The sequence below is a fragment of the Cibotium barometz genome, chromosome 8 (genome assembly GCF_041138505.1).
Source record: "Cibotium barometz isolate CiBa-2024 chromosome 8, ASM4113850v1, whole genome shotgun sequence".
NCBI lineage: Eukaryota > Viridiplantae > Streptophyta > Polypodiopsida > Cyatheales > Cibotiaceae > Cibotium > Cibotium barometz.
Window position 1 is genome coordinate 53,254,808 of NC_141053.1, and position 23,784 is coordinate 53,278,591.

Genomic DNA, 23,784 nt, shown 5'->3' on the forward strand with positions numbered 1-23,784 from the left:
ATCTAGCGTTTCTAGTGTGGAGCCACGTGCCACGCCGGAGCCACATGTTATGTTTGAGTCTTGTCATTTATATTATTTGTCTATGTTAGAAAAATCACCACATGTATTGTGGATGAGAGCGGGCACAGTTTTCACGAAGTGTGGGGGGACAGTTGGCACTCTTCTCTAGAGATTTAGAAAATTTGGGAATGCTTGCATCTCTGTCATGCATCATGTCTGTCATGTTTCTTAATCTTTTAGTGTCTCGAGTCATATGGTGTCCACACTTAGCATGTGGGCACTCTGAAGTAGCTATGCTTCCTGGGTGCTATCTCATCGCCAAATGACTTCAAAACAATTTTTCGAACTACTTAATGTCTCTCTAGATTTGACAATGGATGTTCGGGACATGTCATCTTTTGCAGACAACGAGTTCGACTTCGTTATTGATAAAGGTTTGCTACATTCTATCGTCTAATAAAATTCTTGCATAGGAAATTGAGCAATCGTCTCATTAAGTAACTTACATATCAAAATACACGTCTACATGAAGTCCCTTAAGATAGACCAATTATGTCATAAGCTCTAGGATCTGTCGGTTATGCACTTGCCATGATAGGCAAACATAACATGGCATAGGATTTTTGTTTTGTTTATAATGCACACCTCTACGTTAGTAGGCGCTTATTTGACAACATTTATTTGAGTCATCTTGTATCATTGTTGTTTCCATGTGCAGGCATGCTCGACTCCCTCATGGTAAGCAGCCATGGCACATGGACCTGTGTAAAATACTTGTGGGGGTGTGTGTGTGTGTGTGCGTGCGTGTGCACGTGTGCACAAAATGATAAAAGCATTTATATCGAAGGTTCTCGTTGTTTGCCAGTGTGGATCCAGTGCACACTTGAGTGCTGCAAAAATGCTAGAGGAGGTTCGCAGGTCAATTCTCAATATGGAAGTCTAAACCGATTTTTGAAGCCGTAGGTATTTGTGTAGTTAGTGGTTCTTAGCTAGAATACTCATGCTTTTTGTGGCGTTTTACTAGGGTGCTGAAACCGGGCGGTGCTTATATGCTGGTGAGGGTTCACATTTGGCCTAACCTTTTGTGTTCTCATGAATGGGGAAATTGCTTCATGGCTTTGGAAACACATATCGTAAACTTGAACTGTGCAGATAACATATGGCGATCCTCGAGTTCGCATGCCACATCTTAAAAGTCATGAGAGCAGCTGTTGGACGGTGGCTTTGCATGTGCTGCGTATGTATTGATTGTGTGTATGTGCTGTCTTTTGGCTATATATGCATTATTATAGGGGTACATTCACACCTCATTAGCAGTGGCAGTAGCAATGTCCTGCACACTGCTAATCCACCTTATAATGCCAGAAACCTTTTGTGATTGAAGTAAGAATTTTTGGCACCTATTAAAATTAATTATTTGTTTTTTTGGGGATGCTTGGGCATAGATATCCTCTAGTTACTCTTTATGTTGTACTACAGCCAAACCAGGTTCTAAAAGAGCTTTGGAAAAGTGTACTTGGGAGGTGACCAATCCCGTGCCCTTGAAGGACGACGGCAGTGTAAGCACGGCTTTCTTAGTAGAGGATCCAGATTTGCATTATGTATACTTATGTATAAAGGTGAGTGTGCTTCTTGGATAACTCCCTGTTTTTGTGGTTTGTTTGAGTAGCCACCCATATGCTTTTGATTTATCAAGCAGGCTCAGGATTCAGCCAAAGCTTCTTCAAAGGGATCCAAGCATGGGAAAGGAAAGTAAAGAGGTGCTTGGCAATTTCAAGAGGTCCTCAACAATGAATTCAAAGCCAAAGGAGAAAATCCTGCAAGCTTTTATAACCTGCTCATTCATACCAACACATGATCTGATTGCTTATGTATTATCAACAGTTATTTCTTGTTCATATCATTGCAGTAGATAGTTGAGTCATGCCAGCCTTGCATGCTTTTGAGGGTGGTGGAAAGCTTATACACCCGGTAGGAAGTTCATCTCTCTTAACCAAAGTTTTCGAAGCTCTAAATGAAAGTGCATACAATTTTCCCCTTGTTCCCTTCATATGAACACGTTTTTAGTCTTTCTCTGCATATTGCTGCATTGTATGCAAGTGCCAATGGGTTGTTCCCTTCATATGAGCATGTTTTTAGTCTTTCTTTGCTTATTGCTGTATGCAAGTGCCAATAGGTCCACTGGAGCATCAAAACAGATTGGCTCCTTGGCCTTACAAAGTAGAGAAGTTGCAGTTGACCAGAATCTCTATTACTATTTGAGTAGGTGGTATATAGTGAAGAAAATGTCTTAAAGATAAAGGATATTGCCTTCTTTCTAACGTTGCAGCAGCCTAGTGCATCTAGAATATAGCCCAACATGGCTTGCAGCGAATATAGCACCACAACAGCACCAAAAATAGCATGTCTATCCGTCATGTGGGAGCAGAAATCTTGGCCGAACAAAATGACCCACTTTCTTTTGGAGAATTGCCTTAAAGATCTTGACAAACTAAGCAATTAGGAAACAAACTACAAGAATGTTGATTTGTCAGGCCATCATCACTTAGTCACATAAGATACAAGGATTCGGCAGGCTAGCATCACTCAAGGGGTTACATCATTTTGTACACTTCCATCTGTGTTGAGTCGTCATAAAACCATGCAGCATCTTGTCATTTTTAAGCCTAGTCAGCTCCACTCCCCAGGACCATGACAGTTGGGGAAGATCAAGGGTTCTCTTTTAGAGAAGGGGTCACCCCTCCCCATTTTCTTGGGAGGAAAAGATTCTTCACCTTTCCCTATACCATCCCTCTTGTTCTAGTGAAGTGTGCTTGTGAGCAACTCTCTCTCTCTCTCTCTCTCTCCCCCCATCATGAGCTTTTTCGCACCCACCTCCACCAAGCGTCAGATAAAGCCATATTAGGATGACCACCCAGTGAGACAAACCATGCAGTGTGTATAGGCCTTGAGGTTCCCCGGTGTTTTCCCCAAAGAGAGCTACTCAGATTCGGAGATCTGTAACTTTTGGTCTCATAGACCCTTGCGGTCTTTTGCAGACGTGAATACGTATCTTTCTTTCATTCTCTCTTTGTAAGCAACTCCATGTCTTCACCAATTCCTTCCTTCGATCTAGTGGGAAATAGGCACCCTCTTTCTCTCAAAGCTAAAAGAGCCCTAATTTAGAATGCTCTAAGCCTAACCACTTTGCCTTTCTTAACCCAAATCCTAACTGGCATGGCTTTGGCTTGATATGTATATGCCCTTGCCTTTGTCACAACAACTAGGGATCTCCAAAGATGAGTTGAGCTCTAAATGCATTTGAGGGGCAGAAGGGGGGTTGAGGGAAAGAAATAAAGGCCACATATTACTTTTAACAAATCCATATACATAGCATTTTTCTATGTAATTTTTTTGGAGCAAATATATAAATTTGTTTTGTTTTTATCAACAGCCTTGATATTTAGGCTTTTTTGAAGGGATGGGGCAATTTAGGACACATTAGTAGGAATCTTCAAGAATCAAGAACGTTTTCAAGAAATCAAAATCTAAACAAATAAAAGAGAAGGGGGGAGAGAAGGATCCTGCAAACCCACCAATGTGATGGTTGGGTAATAAGCTCTAAACAACCTTACAATGATGAAAGAAAGGGCATGAAGAGGGAGAAAAGGAAGGGATATAGTGTTGAGGGTGAATCACTTTTTCATGAGTGAAAAAATGGTCTCTTAGTAGAGGCACCTTTTCATTTATGAACAAGATTTAGCAAAGCCGAAAATGTTTGATAATGCCCTAAAATTTTTTGGACCCTAACCCCAAGTCATAAGTTAAGGTTAGGGTTAGGGAAACAACCTTTTTTAGTTAAGGTTAGGGTTGATAACATTGAATTATCAAGAAGTCAAATCCTTGCATAAGCATCACTTTGTTCTAACCCTAGGGAAAGCATCAACCCACTTCAAGCTAGTCCAAAATCCATAGTCCACAATCAGTTGCTTCTTTGATAAGAAGGCTAAGATTTCAAAATCCAATAGGTCTCAAGTAATGTGTAATTGGACGTTGTTAAGGTATAAAGTTTCAATTAAGAAGAAAGACGTGCTAGAGAACTCAAGATCTATACACATCCATAAAATAAGAGGAGCAAAATATGACTAAGGATAATTTTGTGAAGTTAGCTTTTATGTCAAAGGTACTCAAGTTTCAATACTCCACAACCCTTGTGGAGGCATAGAGGAACTTGAATTGGATGGTAGCCAAAGAAATAGAATATGATTCTATCCTCAAAAACCACACTCAAGACCCTCCTCAAAACAAAAGGTTATTTACACTAAATGGGCCTATAAAGCCAAATATAGATCTTATGGTACTAGTCGCCAAATGTTTTGTATAGGTCAACAACTTTTACTTTCAAGAGACTTATGCTTGCACCATATCCTAAATTTGGCAGCACAAGGAGGGTGACTTGTTTACGAAATGGATGTGAAGCTTGCTACCCTCAATAGGAGCCTTGAGGAGGGAGTATATGTAGAGCAACCATATAGGCTTGTGATTTTTAATTCCAAAAGCAAGGTATAGATCAATTGAAACATGCTCATGATCATGGTACTAATGGATTGTTGATTTCTTTGTAGGTAATAGTCTCTTAATCTATATGGTTTTTTTTGGGAATATCACATATATATGGTCATTGTTCTTCATGTAAGTGACCTCATCATGAGAAGGGATAAGTAGAAAAAAATCTCACAAACACAATAGATGATGAGTGTTGAGATGACTAATCTTGCCCTTATGCACAATATTTTGGGGATTGAGGTATGATGGAAGCTCTACACTGTTAGGAGAAGTATGTAGGGAGATACATAAGGCATTTGATAAGACCAAATGCAAGGTCTTGCTTTGCAAAGTATCCTATTTTACATGTATATCTCTTACACTAGTTAGTACATACATGGAGCTTGACCTAAGACTCAAAAGACATTTCAAATTTTGGACATGAGACCTTGTCAATAGAAGTTGTCAATAGAAGACACTTTAAATTTTTGTAAATGAGACCTTGTAATAAGAAGCTCTCAATAGAAGTCACTTCAAATTTTGTAGATGATACCTTGCATAGAAAGTTCATTGAGAGTCTTATCTTCTTGTGTGCTAATTTGGATGTTATGGACGCATAAATGTTTTTCTCGCCACTCGTTGAATGAGCATCCACATCAATGTGGTGAGGCTTGGATAAGGTTTTAGGTGGTTATTGGGCCTAATTTCTCCTCTTCTTCCATCTTTCACTTAAAAGAGTTGTGCTTTTAACAGGTTTAGTGACAACATCACAAATCTATATACTGCTACTTCTAGTAGTTACTCTTGCACTCTCCATCTGCCTAGGCTAAACTACATGTTAATTTGTCCATGGGATTATTTTTGCGCAAGTTCTTACATCCTATTGGATATTCTTGATTATAAGTGTACAAATTCTTGCTTTTGATTATAAGTGGACATCCCTATGATTGCTTCGTTTGTAGATGGGTGGTGTGAGGTCTGAGAAGTTTGTGGAAAGTTCATTGAGAAGTGGGTATCAAAGTGTGGCATGGTGTGGGTGTGAGAGAGTGACATGCCATGGGTGTGAGAGGGTGTAAGAGGATGATATAGTGTGGGTGTGAGAGGGTGACACTGCATGGGTGTGGAACGATAATGTGTTGAGGGTTTGGGTATGAGAGGATGATATAATGGGGCAAGGGTATGAAAGGATGACATGATGTGGGTTTGGATGGGTGTGGGTGTGAGTGTGAGTGGATGACACAATGTTGGTGTGCAAAGTCACCAACAAGCTATTTTTTGGGAGTTAAGACTCATACTCTACTCTCTACCAAGCAGCTTCAATCTACAAGGAAATGTTTTCTTGTGCATAATCACCTCCCTTGCTCCCCAATGAAATTCTCAATGAGATATTTCTCTCTTGAAGGGAATTATATCAGAAAATATGTAACCCTAGTATTTGATCTCTTCACCTACACAATCTGTTTCTCAATCCACACTTGATCCAAACTAATCTCTCACAACTCACTAGCGTCACTAGTTTTCCATCCCAAGATTTCTTCCACTCAATACTTACAAAGACTTCATAAGATACCTTTGCTCAAGGAAAAGTTTTATATATATATATATATATATATATATATATTTATAGACTTCAATTCCAAACCCATAGAGAGCTTTTTGTCACAAATTTTTCCAGTAGTTCATTCAAGATCTTGAAGACTCCTAAACTCCATAGTACGAAATGGGAGCATATCATAATAGTGATAAATGAGAATCAATAACAAGAGGAAAAGAGAGAGACAAGTTCTTAAACTAAGATCAAGTATGTTAAGTCCCTTATAATGTAGAGAAAATAGCTGAATAAAGTGAAAAGATAAGTTAAAATCTATTTGAAAATTTTCTTAGTCCATACCACTTATACCTTAGTCCATACCACTTATACCAGTTATACCTTAGTCTATTATCACATTATGTTATTCATTATTGATAATAAGAAAAAACCTCCAAGGGTTCAATATGTAGAAACCCATATAGCACGTGCGTTTAAGGGAAAAAACCGCCTTACCTATTTATCCTTATAAATAAGATATGCCCCCTTTTGTAACTTTTAAGATAATAAAAGTACTCATTATGTATGCATTTTGTTTTCTATGTATATAGAGTTTTTGAAGCTCTACAAGAAAATAAAACCCCTTCTGTTGAATCTTTGCGGAAAATACTTTGAGCCTAGGCATATTAATGGGCATACCCTTGCGCTATACACAAAGATGACCTCTAATGTTATGGGAACCATTATTATATCAAGACTTCATAATTGATATCCTACAAAACTTACAGCCCCATCTGACCTGGGTATTGGTCAAGATGATGATGTGTTGTGACTCAATAAACAAAGTAGACCAAAATAATATTGTAATTCCAAGATAAATATCAAGGTTACAATTGGTGTTTTGAGCAGATTCTCTAATAATCTCTAGGAGAATCATTGGAAAGCAAGTATGTAAATGTGGAAATATATTTAAGATACTCAAGAGTACATCACCTGGGTATTGGTCAAGATGATGATGTGTTGTGACTCGATAAACAAAGTAGACCAAAATAATATTGTAATTCCAAGATAAATATCAAGGTTGCAATTGGTGTTTTGAGCAGCTTCTCTAATAATCTCTAGGACAAAAGAAAACTTCCCAAACTTTGAGGATCTTATAGCCCTTTTTATTACTGAGGAGATGAATGTTGGGAGTAAATCATCTCCTAAAAATATGCAGGATAGGCCTTCTACACAGACAAAGGTAGAGGTAGAGATAGATCATTATCTAGAGGTCATGGTGGAGGCTGTTTTGGAAAATCATGGGAAACAAAACAACAAAAACATGATTCTAAGGAGAAAGAGGTTACTCTAGAGGCGCAAGGAGCTAGAGAGTCCGAGGTGGATGGCAGAGAAATTAGAGTGAAAATAGTATGAAATGTTATTATTATGAAAAACTAGGTCATATATCAAAGGAGTGCTATAAAAAGTAGAATGACGTTAAAAGTGGGAAGTTGCAAAGTAAGGGAACTATGCATCTTCAAGTAAGCAAACCAAAGATAGAAGTGAGTAACTTTTGTGATGCACCATAATTAGTTCTATGACTACAGATGCATGGATCCAAGGAGATGTATGGTATGTTGATTCAGGTGCTTGTAGCCAAATGACCAGTCATGGGGAGAGTGGTTAAGAGATATGTAAAAAATGGAAAAATCACGATATGTGGAAATAGGTGATGATACTACACATCCTATTGCACATGTTGGTAAGGTGCCATTGTCTATGTACTTACCTAATGTACTTTATGTTCTAAATATCACAAAAAACCTGGTGTCTATTGGGCAAATGGTTCAACATGGTTTGCAAGTGAGGTCTAACCCTCATGATTGTTATGTAGAAGTTTTCAATAACTAGTGCCGCATGTTTGCAAAGGACAACAAAATTATGAGAATGCTTACATTAGATGTAAACATGCCAAATGATGGAGGCTCGAATTCAGGGAAGTTGTGTCTTGTGGTAGCGTGGATGGAAATATTGTGGGTGTCGTGATATGAGGCAATAAACTGGACTATTAGCCCACACATCCACTCTTCTTTTGAAATCTTGTAAATAGATACAAATTGTGTCTCAAAATTTGATAGTAACTTAGATGGCAATTTCTAGGGTGTTTTGATATGGGGTAATAAACTGGACTATCAGTCCGCACGTCCACTCTTCTCTAAAATCTTATAAACAGATACAAATTATGTCTCATAATTTGAAGGCAGATTGGATGGAAATATTTGGGGTGTCGTAATATGACATAATAAACTAGACTATTAACACATACATCCACTCTTCTATTGGGATCATGCCAAACAATGGAGACTTGAATTTAGGGAAGTTGAGGAGGAGAGGGTTGATCTTCTTTTTAGATTCATATTCCTTCCACCTCACGTTCCTCCATATGTACATTAGATTTATAAATTGAGGGAAGTAGGAGAGTTTTGATCTTCTTTTTGGCTTCATATTCCTTCCACCTCACGCGCTTGCACAATGGCATGTACATTCGGCCACATACTGGTGTAGCGCAGTATGTGGCCCAATAGTCTAGATTACAGAGGTATCACTTGGGCTTATACTTCATCTTTGCACTGTTAAATTCTATGTCATCTCCTAGCCTTCTATATCCTCCATGCTCTTCAATGGGTATATTCTGTAGCCATTGTTTGAAGGGTTGCTCAAGGTAGAGCCGCATGAGCCCAACCTCAAGCATGTGCACACCATGAATGGGCTCACAGACTAAGGAAGATTCTTGGCAAGACTGTAGATGGCTTTAACGTAATCATGGATATGGTAGGTGGGAGAGATCCTTTGGAATCTCCTCTTGCACTCTTTCTTTTGCCTCAAAGAATAAACTAGCAGGATTAAAATGACGAGGTAGGGGGTCGCACGCCCATTGTTGCAACATGGTTCTCTAATTAGTGTCATGTGGGATCTCACCTCCTTCTTGTGGTTTATTTCCCTCTTATGGGGCTGGGGTGGTTCCTCTCAAGCATCGACATATTGAAGTCTGGCTGGTCTTCTCACTCTATTACAATTCCTTGGAAAGCCTCATAGCATCCTTTGGCTACTCGTCTCAGTAACTGTGCTAGAGGGTGGCCCTTTGTCTCCTTCTTCTAGAGCCTTGTTAGTTTCCTTGGCCTCCTTGTTGGCTTCTTCAATTGGTCCTCTAGGGCCTAACCTTCATGACTTCCCATGCTTATCAAGATAGTCTAGGCACTCCAGCTCATCTTGATAAAGTCAAGTGCCTCATCACCCTCAATCTTGTTAAAGGTAGGGATGCCACTTGTAGTATAGTGAAAAACAATGCATTGGCTACCTTTTACTCTTTAATCTATGCCACAATATGGCAATAAAGGACTACCACACCAATTGGGTCATAGGTGGTAGACTAGCTTGCTATGCCTTTATGTGGCCCTCATGTTTGCCAAGCCGTCTTTGTGAATCCATGTCTTTGCATGGTCCAAAATTGCATCCACCATGTCTTTGTGAATCCATGTCTTCTCGTGGTCCATAATTACATCACCATGATAGCATGCTCTACAAATTGATCTACATTTAAAGTGATTTGCTCTGCATCAACCTTTGCACACAGATTCCTTAAAATTACACACCATGCATAATAATTGGAGACCATTGGATGGATTCTCTAATTGAAGATAGATGTCACCTTTGAAGAACATCATATTAACTAGGCCCATGTAATTATCTCGCACCTTTCTACAAAGCTCAGTGAACATGCGCAAGTTCAATGATGACTGGTCAAGGCATATCTCTGATATATTAACATAAGTGAGACTTGGAGAGCCAAGTGGTGTACTAGATAGGGATATGGTGTTGTAACACCAGATTTGGCAAGTGGACTGCCACCTCCATGATCAGCTAATCCTTTTCCACATCTTCCCCTCTGCCCGACTCGGCTTAGTTTGAGCTTGCAGGCACTTGAGCACTTTCCTTTGCTAACTTTTACAAGTTCTTATGATGGCATCTTTTTTTTAAATCTCAGTTGTATGAAAGACATTTCTAGATCTTTAGTTAGCCTTGAGGTAGCTGACAAGGGAAAGCTTGCAAGGGACTCTCTTTCTCTTTCTGCAATGTCCCAATAGCTTTATCTTTCTTGTTGAAATTGCTTGGTTTACCATAAGATGAGTTTTCAACAACAGCCTGATATTCAAACCTTCTATAAAGAATTTTGCTTCATCCTTTACATACTAAAGAAAAAAATTAGCTGGTGAATCATGAAAAGATGCAGGGGAGATGAGAGCTTGAGCTCTTGCAAGCACACACACACTCACACAAACCCTAGAAGAGAACACACAAGGTGAGAGGCTGAAAATTCTTCTTCTTCTCACACAACAAAAGAGGTCTACAAAGGATATAAAGTGACTAACACACATAATAAATTATATACAAGCGGTCCATAATATGAACACGCTAAGCGGAGTGGGTAGGTGTGGACTAGTCGGTGTAGTCTAGCTCTAGAATCTCTGGCAAAGATATGTCGGTGCCAGCTATCAAACCCACCAAATGATGTAAATGTCGAACAGTCATGCAAGCGCCTCATAATGTCAACCCATGTTGAGCTTAACATCAGAACACTCCCCCTCAAGCTAAACTCCAGCTCATGAACGCCAAGCATATCTTGAAATCTATGGAGCTTCTCATCTCCCAAGGCCTTCGTGAAGATGTCAGTGACCTGATCCTATATGCTGACGTAGGCCAAGTCGATGTCGCCTGTTGCCAAGACTCTCTCCCTGATAAAGTGGTAATGTAACTCAATGTGTTTCGTTCGCTCATGGAAAACTGGGTTCCTGGCCAACTGTATACTGCTAAGATTGTCATAATATATGACAACCTTTCTCTCCACATGCAATCCCAAATCTTGCGTAACCAAGCTACCTCACACACTACCACCGCAGCTGCTCTGTAGTACTCTGCCTCTGTACTCGACAAGGCAACTATGGGCTGCTTCTTGCTACTCCATGTCATAGCAGCACTCCCCAATGAAAACATAAATTCACTGGTAGATCTCATGTCTAAGATTGTACCTGCCCAATTTGCATATGTGTACCCATATAGCTCCAATGGTACACTTGTTGCATAAAACAATGCATAATTAGCAGTAGCCCTCAAATATCGAAGTATGCATCGCACACTGTCAAGATGTGGTTTGCGTGAAACCTGCATAAACTGGCTCTCTAAGTCAACAGTGTAACTCAAATCTGGCATGTCCATGCCTCAAGGTTCATGTCTTTAGGCTCACCTATCCAAGTGTTATGTGCTACCACACGTCCAAGAAGGAACTCAATGCATTCACCCTTGGAAAGAGCAATAGAACACAACTGTCGTAGGGCACTTACCAATGCTTCGAGCTTGTGTCCCTTGAGGTCTCCAAGCTCACTTGAGAAGCTCTAATCCTCCAAGCTCCACCTCCACGCTGTCACCGTAGAGTCACTCACACCAAAACAAACAAGGCAATCACTCTCTCTCACTTCTCCATACAAGCATACAACATACAAGTACAGAGAAGGCACATGTGCTATAATGCTCTCTCTCAATCTCTCTCTCAAGACAAAAGCAAGAACTCTCATAGCATAAAGGGGGATTGTGTCCATTCATTATGAGAAAATAATCTCTTAGTACAATAAAAAAATAGAGCCCATAAATAACTTTAAAAATTAGAGAAATGCCAGATGTCCTTGTGGTTTTCACCATTAACTATTCTTACATGTCAGATGTACATTGTGGTTTAGTACATGGAAGTTTGAAAAACGTATTTCATTTTTTACAAATTTTTTATGTTCAACTTTCTACTCTCCCTCCTTTTTCAATTGTCTACCTTTTCATTCCCCCCCCCTTTTTGACAAAATTCAATTTTTTCATATTCTCTACATCTCTACTTCTTTCTTCATAAAATTTAATAGGTAGCTTCCTCTCTGCCATAGTTACTTCTCCTAAATTTTCTCCTCATTGGAAAAAACCTCACCGAGTGTCCATTTTCTCATGTGAGCTTTCTCTTCTATGCACCATAGCTCCTTTGCTACGTTTTTTCTCTTCAAGTTGTACAATCTTTATTTAGTATTCTTTTAACTTAGGAGTCCAATTTTAGTGTTTTGTTGCTATGTTTTTTAAAATTTTTTGCACCATAGCTAACTTGTTGTTTTCTTTTATTTATAGATAGATTCATGTACATGATATCTATCTTGGTCCCAAAAGCTGCATCTGGTTTTGAAAAAGTCTCTCTGAGTAATGATCATTTCTATCTCATTTCATTGGTTTTAGGCTCTCTTTATACTTCACTAGTTTAGGATTTTCTTAGGTTGTTTGGTAATGCTTACTATAAGGTCTAATACATTGTTGTTGCTTATGTTCATAGAAGTGTTCTATCTGTTTAGGGTTTTATAGGAGATAAGATGTGGTTAGGGTTAGTAATAATGATGGACATTTTCAATAGGAGAGATGATAAGGGTAATTGGATCTGTAATCAATAGACCAAGTTGTTCATGTGTTTAGGGTTAGCACTAATGTTCATTGTTAATGTGTTAAGGATTAGTATTAATGTTGATTGTTAATATAGAAGGATTTTATCACAACAAAAGAGATAACCTACGATCAGAGGAGTGGCTCAGCTTTGATGTAGGGTTTGTTTATGTTTTGTCTTGATGTCTTGATGTTTATTTTCATAGAAGAAAGGTTGTGAGCAACAAGGTTATGTAAATCAAAATAGTAGGTTGCTATTTATTTCTTATTATTTTAATCTTTATTTGTTGCTTACAATCTTAACATAGATATTTATTAATCATCTAATCTAACTTTGTTAATTTGGTGCTTTGTTTTATATTGTAGATTTCTTCAAGGAGGAGGAATATTAGTAATATTCACACAGTGGAGGTGTTTAATAGGAGAGATGATGAAGGTAATTGGATCCCTGATGAGTACAGTAAGCTAAATTGGATTTTAATGCGACCAAGCACTCATGGGAGTTTCAAGGTCAAGCTCAAAGATGTAACAGAACCCAAAAAACAATGGAAAGGTAGAATCATAGAGTTCAGGAGACGCACCAATGGTATGATTACAATAATAGAGGCTTTTATTCAGCACGTTTATAAGCACAAAGAGATTCGAGTGCATCATGATAACTTTAGTGCAATACATAAGCCTAACAATAAGTTTATCTCTCTGTGCTTCGTGTTCTTATGCTTTCAGTCCATGGTTATTAGATATAGTTTTAATACAAGCATGTTTTTTGCTTGTAGGTTTATATGCATCTACTCTGCATGAATGTAGAGTGTTCAAGTGGAAAGCTAAATGTTTTTTGCTTGCAGGTTTATATGCATCTACTCTGCATGAATGGCAGAATGTAGAGTGTTCAAGTGGAAAGCTAAATGTTTTTTGATCTATGACAACAAGAGTGCAAGTGAATTGGCATCTTAAAATGTTTACTTTTATGATTAATTGTATGTTGTGGAGAGACATAGTTTGGAGTACATTCCACTACCACCGTTGTCTAGCCAGGAATGGTATAATCCTATCTTAGACATGTCAAAAGCATGTAGGGTCAAGATAAAAGCTGATGTTCATGGTGCCATGAAATCCTCCATAGGCTCTAGAGATGTGCATCTAAGTTGGTTTGTTTGCACATTTGTTTGGATCCTGTGAAGTAGTGAAGAAAACTAAGATTACTTTACCACTGCAATTTTCCATCTGATGATTGGATGACTCAGTTACTAGGTGAGTCATGGCATCTCAAGAAAACTCACCACGATGATATCATTGAGTGTAGAATCATTGTGTCAGATGTTACCTTTAGGTAAGATTGCACTTATGTTTATTTTTGATAGTTTTTATTCACAAGTACTTATGTTGATTGTTCTTGTTGTTTTTATGTTTTTATGTTTTTATGTTGCTTGTTTTTTATACAGGTACTTCATTGCAAAACAAACTTTGTGCATTCACTTCAAGTATAGGAGGTGGTGACTTCTATGAGGGGAGTGGCTCAGCTTGGACCAAGACATGCGAGAAGGCACACATTCAACACTCATTGATGTGGTTATTCTTTAGGAGGGTCGTGACCCTTTTAACATTAATGTAGAGAGTCATTGGCCCCTTAGTTTTCTCAGGCAGGAAATCCAACTCATGTCCAATGATCCCCCTTGTAACTTCTATTTCAAGTTGGATGGTAGAAAGGTTGGGAGTTGGAATGAACATTGCAAAACATTCAAGCAGTGTGTTGCTCCACACATCCTTGAGATTGTGGAGTCAATGTAATTCTTATTCTTTCGAGTGAATCTATTCCTCTAAAAGTGTTGTAAATTTAATTTTAATTCATTTTAATAAAGTGTTGTGGTTAATGTGTTTCAAACCCATGAATATGTAAGAAAATAATGATAAGTATAAGTAAGTACGAACGTAAATTTAAGTATAAGTATATATCTAAGTGTAAATAATAATATAATTAACTATGCTAGAAATAGAAGTATGATTTATTATATTTTAATGAAGTGTCATTGCCTTTTAAGTCACTAGATATAAGTATATGTAAGTATAAAAATAAATATAACTTTAAGTATATATTTAAGTGTAAATAATAATATAAGTAACTACGTAAATAATATAATATAATAATATTATAATGTAGCATGAAAAAGAATTATGATTTATGATTTATGATATTTTAATGAAGTTTCCTTTATTTACTAGAGTATAAACATAAGGTATTAAAATAAATATAAGTTTATAGCTATTTGTAAGTACAATAACAAACATAAGTATAAATTTATTAAAAATATTATAAATTTGAGTGTAGGTATAAATATGAGTATAAGTTAGATCAAACTCATTTATACTATCTATTCTCTAGCTCTCCATTTTTGTGCTAGCTCTCTCCACTGCCCATCATGGCTACCTCCCCTGCTTTTGTCGCGTGGATTAGTAGCACTCCGCTATGCTCACCTTGGGGACCAGATCTACCCCAGGTTTTGCAACAAGAGTTTAGACCTTGAGGCTACCATTACCACCTTAGACCCAGACTCCACCTTGTTAGCTGCATTTTGCACACGAATTTGCTTACTCTATCCCAAACTCCACCTTGAGTTGGATTCCTTTGGAGTTCCTCTTTGGCATGAAGAGTGGATCCAACCACAAGAAGGCGGTGAACAGAGCTCTAGCTCATGTCGGACATCTCCGCACTACCGCTGTCCCGACCTCCTATGAAGAGCACATCCCACTCGATCTCATTGAGTGGGATATTGCTTTTTCTATCTACATCCTGAACTCTGATGTTCAAGAGCCTGAGGATGATGACATCCCTATTATCCCACTAGTGGAATACATAGATAGAGAGCCAGACGAGACCGCTTTAGACCCTGTCATTGAGGCAGAGCTCTTACATCCATCCAGCCTCACGAAACCCAAAGTCACGACCCACCACTAGCTTCATTGAGTCCCATCACCACCATCAAAGGGGTGGAGTACCTCCTCATGCAGGATGTGTTGGAGCCCTTAGAGTTGAGGGAGGAGGAACTCTATAGTATAGTTGTGCGAGATGCCACGGATGAGTTCGTGGACTTTGATTTCCAAGAAGCCCTACCATAGGTTGATGAGGTAGGACGATATGATGATAGTATTGTAGATGACATCTTTGCTATCATCACCGTCCATAAGCAGATTGAGGATGCAAGTCTTCAATATGAGATTTCAGATGAAGAGTTTGAGTGTTTGTAGGAGGGACTTTTTAGACCTCGACCATAGCATGCGACACCTGTCATCGAGTAGGGCAATGGCAGACCCATTCCAGGAGTAGATCTGGATGCACCATTAGAGAAGGAGCTCGACAAAGCAGAGAAGGTAACTTCCTTTTACTAGATGCTCCCCAAATTTGATATATGGGGCCTCTATTGCATGTAGACCCCACACATATGATGCCATGCCCATCAAAGGCTTGTAAGGGCTTTGTCCAAAGGTTCGAGTAATAAGGCTTGGTTCTGCAAAAAATAAGCGTTCTTGAGACAGAGCCCTTACAGGCCTTTGATGGGCATGGCATCATATCTGTGGGGTCTACATGCCATATAGACCCCATATATCAAATTTGGGGCCATTCTGTAAAAAAAATCTTTCTCTCACATGCATTGCATGTTCGATGTTGACATTAATTTTTATTGGTGAGCAGGAAATTGTGTATCTTAATGAATTTGCATCGAGGCAGAGCGAAGGTCTGGGGGACTAAGGAAGGGTCTAGGACTTTGTGCTAAAGGAGCACACTGGCAAACTTGCCACCAATGATGTGATAGTCTTCCACAAGAGTTGCTCTCCAGGGTATGCTGAGAACGTTTTGAAGCTTAAAGAACTTACAAAGTGTGCTTCATTCAAACTTATTCTGACTAATTCAAGTTTGAAAAAAGTTGTTCTACTTCGACGCTCAAAGTTGCTTTATTTGTTCTCAACTCAAAGGTGAGGCCCCTTACATTCTGTGGTGGCCCATGGCATTGTTGCGGGGTACAGGATCCCATCATCATCAAGGAAGAGCTTGAAGGGTTCAATGTTTTGATTCCATCCATCAAGGCGGCTTTAGAGTCTAGAGAGCCTAGTAGTAAGAAGCCTAGGATAGAGCCATGATGACTATGTAACCTTTGCCGACTATGTTTTGAGATGACTGTAATATTTTATGCTATGAATGGAAATTTGGGTTGTGGATTTTTTTAATTTAATACGTGTTTTGTAATGTATTCTATTTGTCGACTCAAGAAAATAAATTCAAATTACACACGTAACTTAAATGGAAATTATAGCCATTTGAAGACACAAATAAATCAACAAATTATATAAACTCAAATTTAAAGAGATTTATTTGCACCAAAAGATAAGAGAAAAAACTTTGTATATTTCATTAAGATTTACATTGCTTTTGAGAATTTCATTCATGCAAGAAATTTACAAATACACCTAAAGATCCTAGCCCGGAGGATGTCTCTAGCGTTGGATGCGTCGCACCAACCGCATGTCCTTTTCAGTGATGGTGACCCTCTTCGCATGGATAGCTGTAAACATCATGTCACCAAAAAAAATCCATTACGTATGCCTTCACAGCCTCCTGGAGTGCCTCCAAGGCCCGATCTATCCACTGCGTAGGTAGTGGGCTTAATGTTGGGTGAACCCAAAACCTCATGTCATGAAACGGAGCCTCCTCTTGAGTGTGCCCCATGCCCCTATTATATAAGAGGGCCCTCAAGTGACTCTTGACTCTCCATTTCCCATGTGTGACCCTTGGATGCCTGACCCTAACCTTAACCCTTAAGGTTAGTCCTAACCCATGCTCCACTAGAGCTCGTTCCCATGCTCCCATGCTCACAAGCCTAATGTGGGTTAGCCTCCTAGTATATGCACATATAATGTGCATATAACATACTTTCCCTCTTTCAAAACATTGCACTCTTGCAATGAAAAGAAGGAGAACTACGCTGAACAATCTCAACCGACTCCTAAGTCGAATCCTCTATTTCCCTATCTTTCCACCTAATTTTAACCTCAGGGATTAGTCAATTACTACAAAGTTTTCTTTCCCTGAATTCAAGTACCTTATCAGGTTCATGTAGAACATAGGATAATTCTTTGACTTTAACAAGTTCTTGAGGAGTAACTGTGTTATCCTCACCTCCCAGTTTCCCTTTCAATCTATTGATATAAAAGACTGGATGAACTCTAACACGTGGAGGTAGTTTAAGTTCACACGAAACCGTGCCAATCTGATGTATAAATCAAAATGGACCACAATATCTAGGAGATAAATTCGAGCATTTTCCTTTGACAAAGTCTGAAAATCTTTAGGAACTTTTAAATAAACCAACGCTCTTGGTTCAAAAGAGCAAGTTAAGCATCCTCTATCAGCATAGAACCGTGTCCTATCCTGAGCACTCCTGATAGAATCCTGAACTTTGGTTAGCATTTCTTGCATATCACGCAAAAAATCCCTCGATACATCAAGCTCGATGTCCTTAAGACCGACATCAATAGGTGCCTTGGGTTGATACCCATACATAAGCATGAACGGACTAAAACCAATAGCCGTATGTTTAAAACTGTTATAGGTAAATTCCATCATTGGAAGATATTTTTCCCAATTTGATGCTTTTCCAGAGGCATATGCACAAAGCATATCCTCTACAATAGGATTCATACGCTCTGTTTGCCCATCAGACTACTGTAGATGATCAGAGGAATTCATACTCAAAGTAGTTTCCTTGTTTTGTAAACCATTCGGAATAAATTAGGAAAACATGGCATTATAACAGCATGAACCAGGTATCCATCGGCGACCTGACGCACCCACATTTGCACATGGAATTATCGACGTCCTGAGCTATCCATATAAACATAGAGAGTCATCAACATCTCGATGAGTCACAAATGTTCATCCGTAAACCATTAGGTTGACTATATAAATCACCTAAAGGACGGAACTAGAGAAAGAAATGCCAACAAAGGAAGAATCCAAATTTCCTTAATCCGAACACAACAAGATAAGCTCATTGAACTCTAAAGTAAGAGATTTCAAGTAAAAATGCTGATGAGATTACACTCATCAATACATACAGGCTATAGATAAAAGAAGTTTATCTAGAGAATTCCCACACAATAACTTTAAATGAATTCAAAAAATGAGATTGTCTTTGAATGTTGAGGTCAACATGCTAAGTGATGTAAGAGCAAAGCAACAATCTTGAGCCCAAATTATCCCATAAGATTATATATGTGGGATCGCTAGCATCCCATACTAGCATGATGATACCACCCATACATACCTTACCAATTTGAAACTCCCTAGTATGCCGTTTAGGAAATATGAATAAAATCCTATATAAAAGAATAAGATGGCCTTATCCCAGACTTTCACATACTAAAATCTGTCTCTATATACCCGAGACTACATCAAGGAATAACTCTTTCCGAGTACATCATTAGAAAAGAAATTGAATTATTGGTGCCTTTCTAATGATAAATACCCAATAAACACAATAAAGCTAGGGTAGAAAAATAACTCACCTAGATACATAAGCAACTAGGTATCCGAGTTGGAATATGAACAAGAGTACAAGGAACACAATCCAAAATTACGTGCAAAAAATGAAGACAAATGCTACCTTTAAAGCACATGAAATTATCCAAAAGATCAAAAGATCCTTATAAAACCATGGATAAAAGCATAGAAGCTTCTCGAATCCATGAAAACCATAGTTGATCATAAAAATCAATGCATGCTATCTAATTATCATTAATCATGCCAATTCATCAATCTGGAGTATATGAACATGGTGTCGTTCAAGCAAAACTCCAAAGTAAGCAAGTGAAACACATATGTGTAACACTCATTAAAAAACCCCTTAGAGATACAAGTGATCTAGGTAGAACTTGATGAGTCCATATAAAACTTGGAAAACATCCAATAAAATCCACCAAAACAAACCGATCAACTAACCCATGATAGAATTTGTCTTAAGCTTAGGAAATTAAGCATAGACCACACTTAAAAAAGTGTAAAATAAATTATCATGGAAAAGTGTCAAAGGTGAGACACACTTTGAACACAAATTATAGCCATCTTTGAAAAACTTAAGGAACATGTCTAAAAAGAATGGCTAAACAAAGTAGAAAATCATGAAAATATCGTTCAGAATTAATCTAAATAGAAATATCTACTAATACGAGGTATAATTATATTTATAATATGCGAATAACCCGCATCTATCAAATGTCAGCACGAGAAAACATACTTCAATATAAAATAACACTCAAAAATATTAAATTCTCGAGAAAAAGAATTATCATGATTTTTTTTCTAATTTTTCCTAATTTTATAGGGCCTCATATTACTATAATTTTGAATTCCACCAAACCTATCTTATGGCATTCCAAACCTATATTTTTCTAGAAATTTTTTAACAATTAGATTTGCCAAAATACCATTGATAATTTAAAAATACTAATTTTTTAGGATTTTTAAAAATAATTTCTAGAAAATCCCTAATTTTTCCTGAGAATCCCATCGCTCACGAAATTTCCTATTCCGCCCGACAATTCTCAAATCCAATGAAAATTTATAATTTTAATGGATTTTTAAAATTTTTGGGTCAAAAATATATTTTTACAGGAATTTGAATGATCACGGGTGCCCGAATAGACACACCACATGCTTTGCAAACACCAACCCCACATTTTTTGGAAATTTATAATAACATTTGTCTAATTTTACACTAAATTTAAAAAAAAATTAATTTACCCCGAACACATTTAGAATACGAACGGTCAAAAAATTTCGGAATCCCAACGGTCTTCCCGGAATACGGAAAGCCAACAGTTTCGGGTAAATGAAAAGACAAAAAAAATCAGAATGTGAAAGGTCAAAAGATTTCTCGAAATTCGGAAAGCCAATAGATTTCCCGGGAATGCGGAAGCCAAATGGTTCAAGGGGAAAAAATTTCAAGAGGCAAATTTTTTTTTCAAAGAAGTAAAAGAAAAAAAAAGAACCCTTTTTTCGTAGCCTTTTTTTTTTTGAAAAAAAGAACCCTTTTTTATGTTTTTTAAAGCTTAAAAAAAATAAATCTTTTAAGCTTTGTATCAAAGCTTAATTTTTTTTAAAAATATAAACGGGGGAGGGGGCGAATTTCACCCGGTGGGCTGTAGCACCCCCCCTGTGCGTTGCTAAAGAATATGGAGAGGAGGAGGGCAAAACCACTCCCTCCTCCCTCCTCCCCTTGTTCTCCATTCTTTATTTACCCTCACCACCTCCTCCTTCTCTATTATAATAGAGATGATTAAACTTTGCTTAAATTACCTTAATCATAACCAATTCTTAATCATGATTAATATTTAAACAAAGTGTGCCAACTAAGAGGTGTTTACACGGGTCGGAGAGATAAATAGAAGAATTTCTGGATTTTAAGAGAAAAAAAGATCTTTACGCGCATGGGAGAGAACCCAATGCATTAATTGGCTGCCCCATACTACATTTCAGCAGAATTTTGACGCAGAATTTTGACAGAAAATTGATAGTATATCCGCAGAAAAGCTGCAAAAATGCATTAAAAATATAATTTTAACCATAAAAATGCTCTTAAGTTTTCTAAATAATTAGGAAAAAATTACTAAAAATTATAGAAAATCAGGAAATTCATTCTACCAAAAATATCCATAATAAAATATGTGGTATATTTGTAAAAATTTCTATTAATGCTTATTTTAAACCATAAAAAGATTAAACTCATGGAATTCCCCCGTAACGTCGATTTATCCATTGAATAGAAGAAACACGCGTTCCAACCGCCATATCAACGATCCACGTGCAAATCATAACACAAATTAAGAAAGTAACATTTTTATTTAGTAAATATTAAAATTTACTTCAAAAAATATCAAAAATTACAATAAGAAAGAAAAATTAACAACAATTAACTAGAGATTGCTTTGATACCACTATTAAAACCCTAAGATCTCTCTAGATAATTGTTATGCATAAACATGCATAAATCAGACATAAACTCATCCACCCGACCACCCCCGAGCCCAAGGGATGCACACATGAATTATAATGAAGTACATCATACATTTACCTTGATGTCCCATACCATCAAGAGTGCTGAGAAAACGTGGTGCTTATGCTAGATCAAAAAGAGTGGAGGAGAGAGACCAAAAAATACAAGAAATGAACTTGTTTATTAAGTTGCTTATCCATACAACTTGGCCTTTGCACCATACAAAATGCCTTCTAGCTTTGCCTTTAAATAGGTGAGCTAGTGGACCATAAGTCCATTCACACACACACACCCTTCTAGCTTTGCCTTTAAATAGGTGAGCTAGTGGACCATAAGTCCATTCACACACACACTTCTCCTACCCTTTTACATGACCTTAGTCTTTTAATACCCTCCCTCAATACCAACTATGAAAAAAATTTGGAATAGGTGGTATTGGACATAGGTTGCCTTTATAACATTAGGCGTACAAGGTTAGGAATATAGGTGTTGTTATATTGAGATTTAAAACAATTTCTCAGTGGAGTTAGAGGCTGATGCAAAGTTACCCTCTGACTCTTTGTTAGGACATTTAGAAGTGATATGCCCTGTTTGTTTACACTTGTTACATTTTATCTTGTTGGGATATTTGATCCAATAATTATTTGCAAAATGACCTACCTTTTTGCAATGGGTACACCTTACTTTGCTCACTTGATGTGACAAAGCTTGTTTGATATTCAATGGAGTCGATGCATTTGAAGATTCAGCTCCTCCCTTTGGCCTCTTTTCTTCATCCTCAAGACAAGATTGAATGACTCCTTCAAGGGTGAGATTAGGTATGTTCTTCAGGGTGGTGACTAAGGTGGGGTACACCTTCTTGACTGCTTTTAACAAAACAGCCACTGCATCATCTTCATCCATTCTCGCATTCACTGATGCAAGTTGAGCCATAAGGCCCTTCAAGTGAGAGATAAAGGCTCCAATGCCATCTCCCTCTTTGAGCTTCAAGCTGAAAAATTCAATTTTAAGTGAGATCTTGGAATTCTTACCACGAGCTCCATAGAGTTTGTCAAGCTCATCCCATTTCTCCTTTTCAGTCGGAAGCTGGTCCACATGGTGAATAAGAGCCTCATCAAGATGAAGCATGATGATGGCTTGTGCCCTCTCATCATCTTCAATATCTTCAGCCTTAGTTCGATCAATAACCTTAGTGGTGCCGGAGATGAATGGCCAAAAACCTTTGGACATCATCTTGTACTTGACAAGAACTTGCCAACAAGTGTGGAAGCCCTCTCCTGAGAACTTCTTAATTTGGGTGGTTTCCTTTGACATTGGGTATTGAAGGGAGATTACAAGAGAGTAATGAGCTGATTTATGAAGAAGAAAACCAGAAAATTTGTGATGTTTTAGCTTAAGTAGAAAAAGAAAGGCTTATGAGAGTGCAACAACCCTTAATCAAGCTAAGGATGTTGCATAAAAAAGGAGATTAAGATGGTGAAGCTTATGGTTTAGCACTTAGGGTTTGTGCCCAACTACTAATTCTGATGGAGAGAGCTTCATTAGTGTCAAGGAACACTTTCTTTGGTGATTAAGATCACCATTAGTGTTTAGCAACTCTATTAGTGCTTAAGAGAATATTTTTAGCATCAAATGACACTTGTATTGGTGATTAGATTCACCATTAATGTTTAAGAAAAATCTTAGTGTTTAGAAACACTCCGTAATGTTGAGAGGCTCCCCTTTGCTGATGGCTACACCCATCAATAGTGTTTAGCAACACCTTTAGTGCTAATAAGCACACTTGGGAATGTTAACACTTTGATGAAGCTTGATGAAGTTTGATGAATCAGACTTATGAACACCTCATGGTGTATGCCAACAACTTTAGAGGATCTGGAACAAGCCCTCACAAGAGCACTTAAGAGATTTAGAGCCAAGAAGAGAAGATTAGTGCAAAAAAACACTTTATTTTGAAGCTTTAATGGAAGCTTCAATGCTACCACAGTGGGCAGGCCTGGTCTTTCCTCTGTTGCGTGCACGTCAGGCTGCCATTAGAGCTGAGACTTTGGTAGTAGGGGCTCCTTTAGGTGGGCTTCAATTTCCCTAAGATTTTGTAACTTGGTCTTGCATGCAGGAGGTGAATTAGGCATATGACCATGCTGCAGCAAAAAAAATGCACCGGCCTACTCAGAGCTCAGTGCCGCG

At 37.9% G+C, this 23,784-nt stretch overlaps 1 protein-coding gene across 4 annotated transcripts in view; it reads left to right on the forward strand.

Moving 5' to 3' along the window:
• The window catches only part of LOC147636399 (uncharacterized), a 42,991-nt gene extending 40,872 nt beyond the window's left edge, over window positions 1–2,119 (forward strand). The window contains exons 3-9 of one of the 4 annotated variants that reach the window (XM_086801837.1): window positions 366–434; window positions 719–738; window positions 866–918; window positions 1,025–1,055; window positions 1,153–1,237; window positions 1,480–1,559; window positions 1,670–2,119. In XM_086801837.1, the coding sequence (XP_086657963.1) occupies window positions 366–434; window positions 719–738; window positions 866–918; window positions 1,025–1,055; window positions 1,153–1,237; window positions 1,480–1,559; window positions 1,670–1,687 (356 nt within the window). In that variant the 3' untranslated portion in view covers window positions 1,688–2,119. Of the gene's footprint in view, window positions 1–365; window positions 435–718; window positions 739–865; window positions 919–1,024; window positions 1,056–1,152; window positions 1,255–1,479; window positions 1,620–1,669 lie in introns of those variants that run through there. The other 3 variants (XM_086801836.1, XM_086801835.1, XM_086801839.1) reach the window with 3 other exon arrangements.
• Window positions 2,120–23,784: the final 21,665 nt, after the last annotated feature.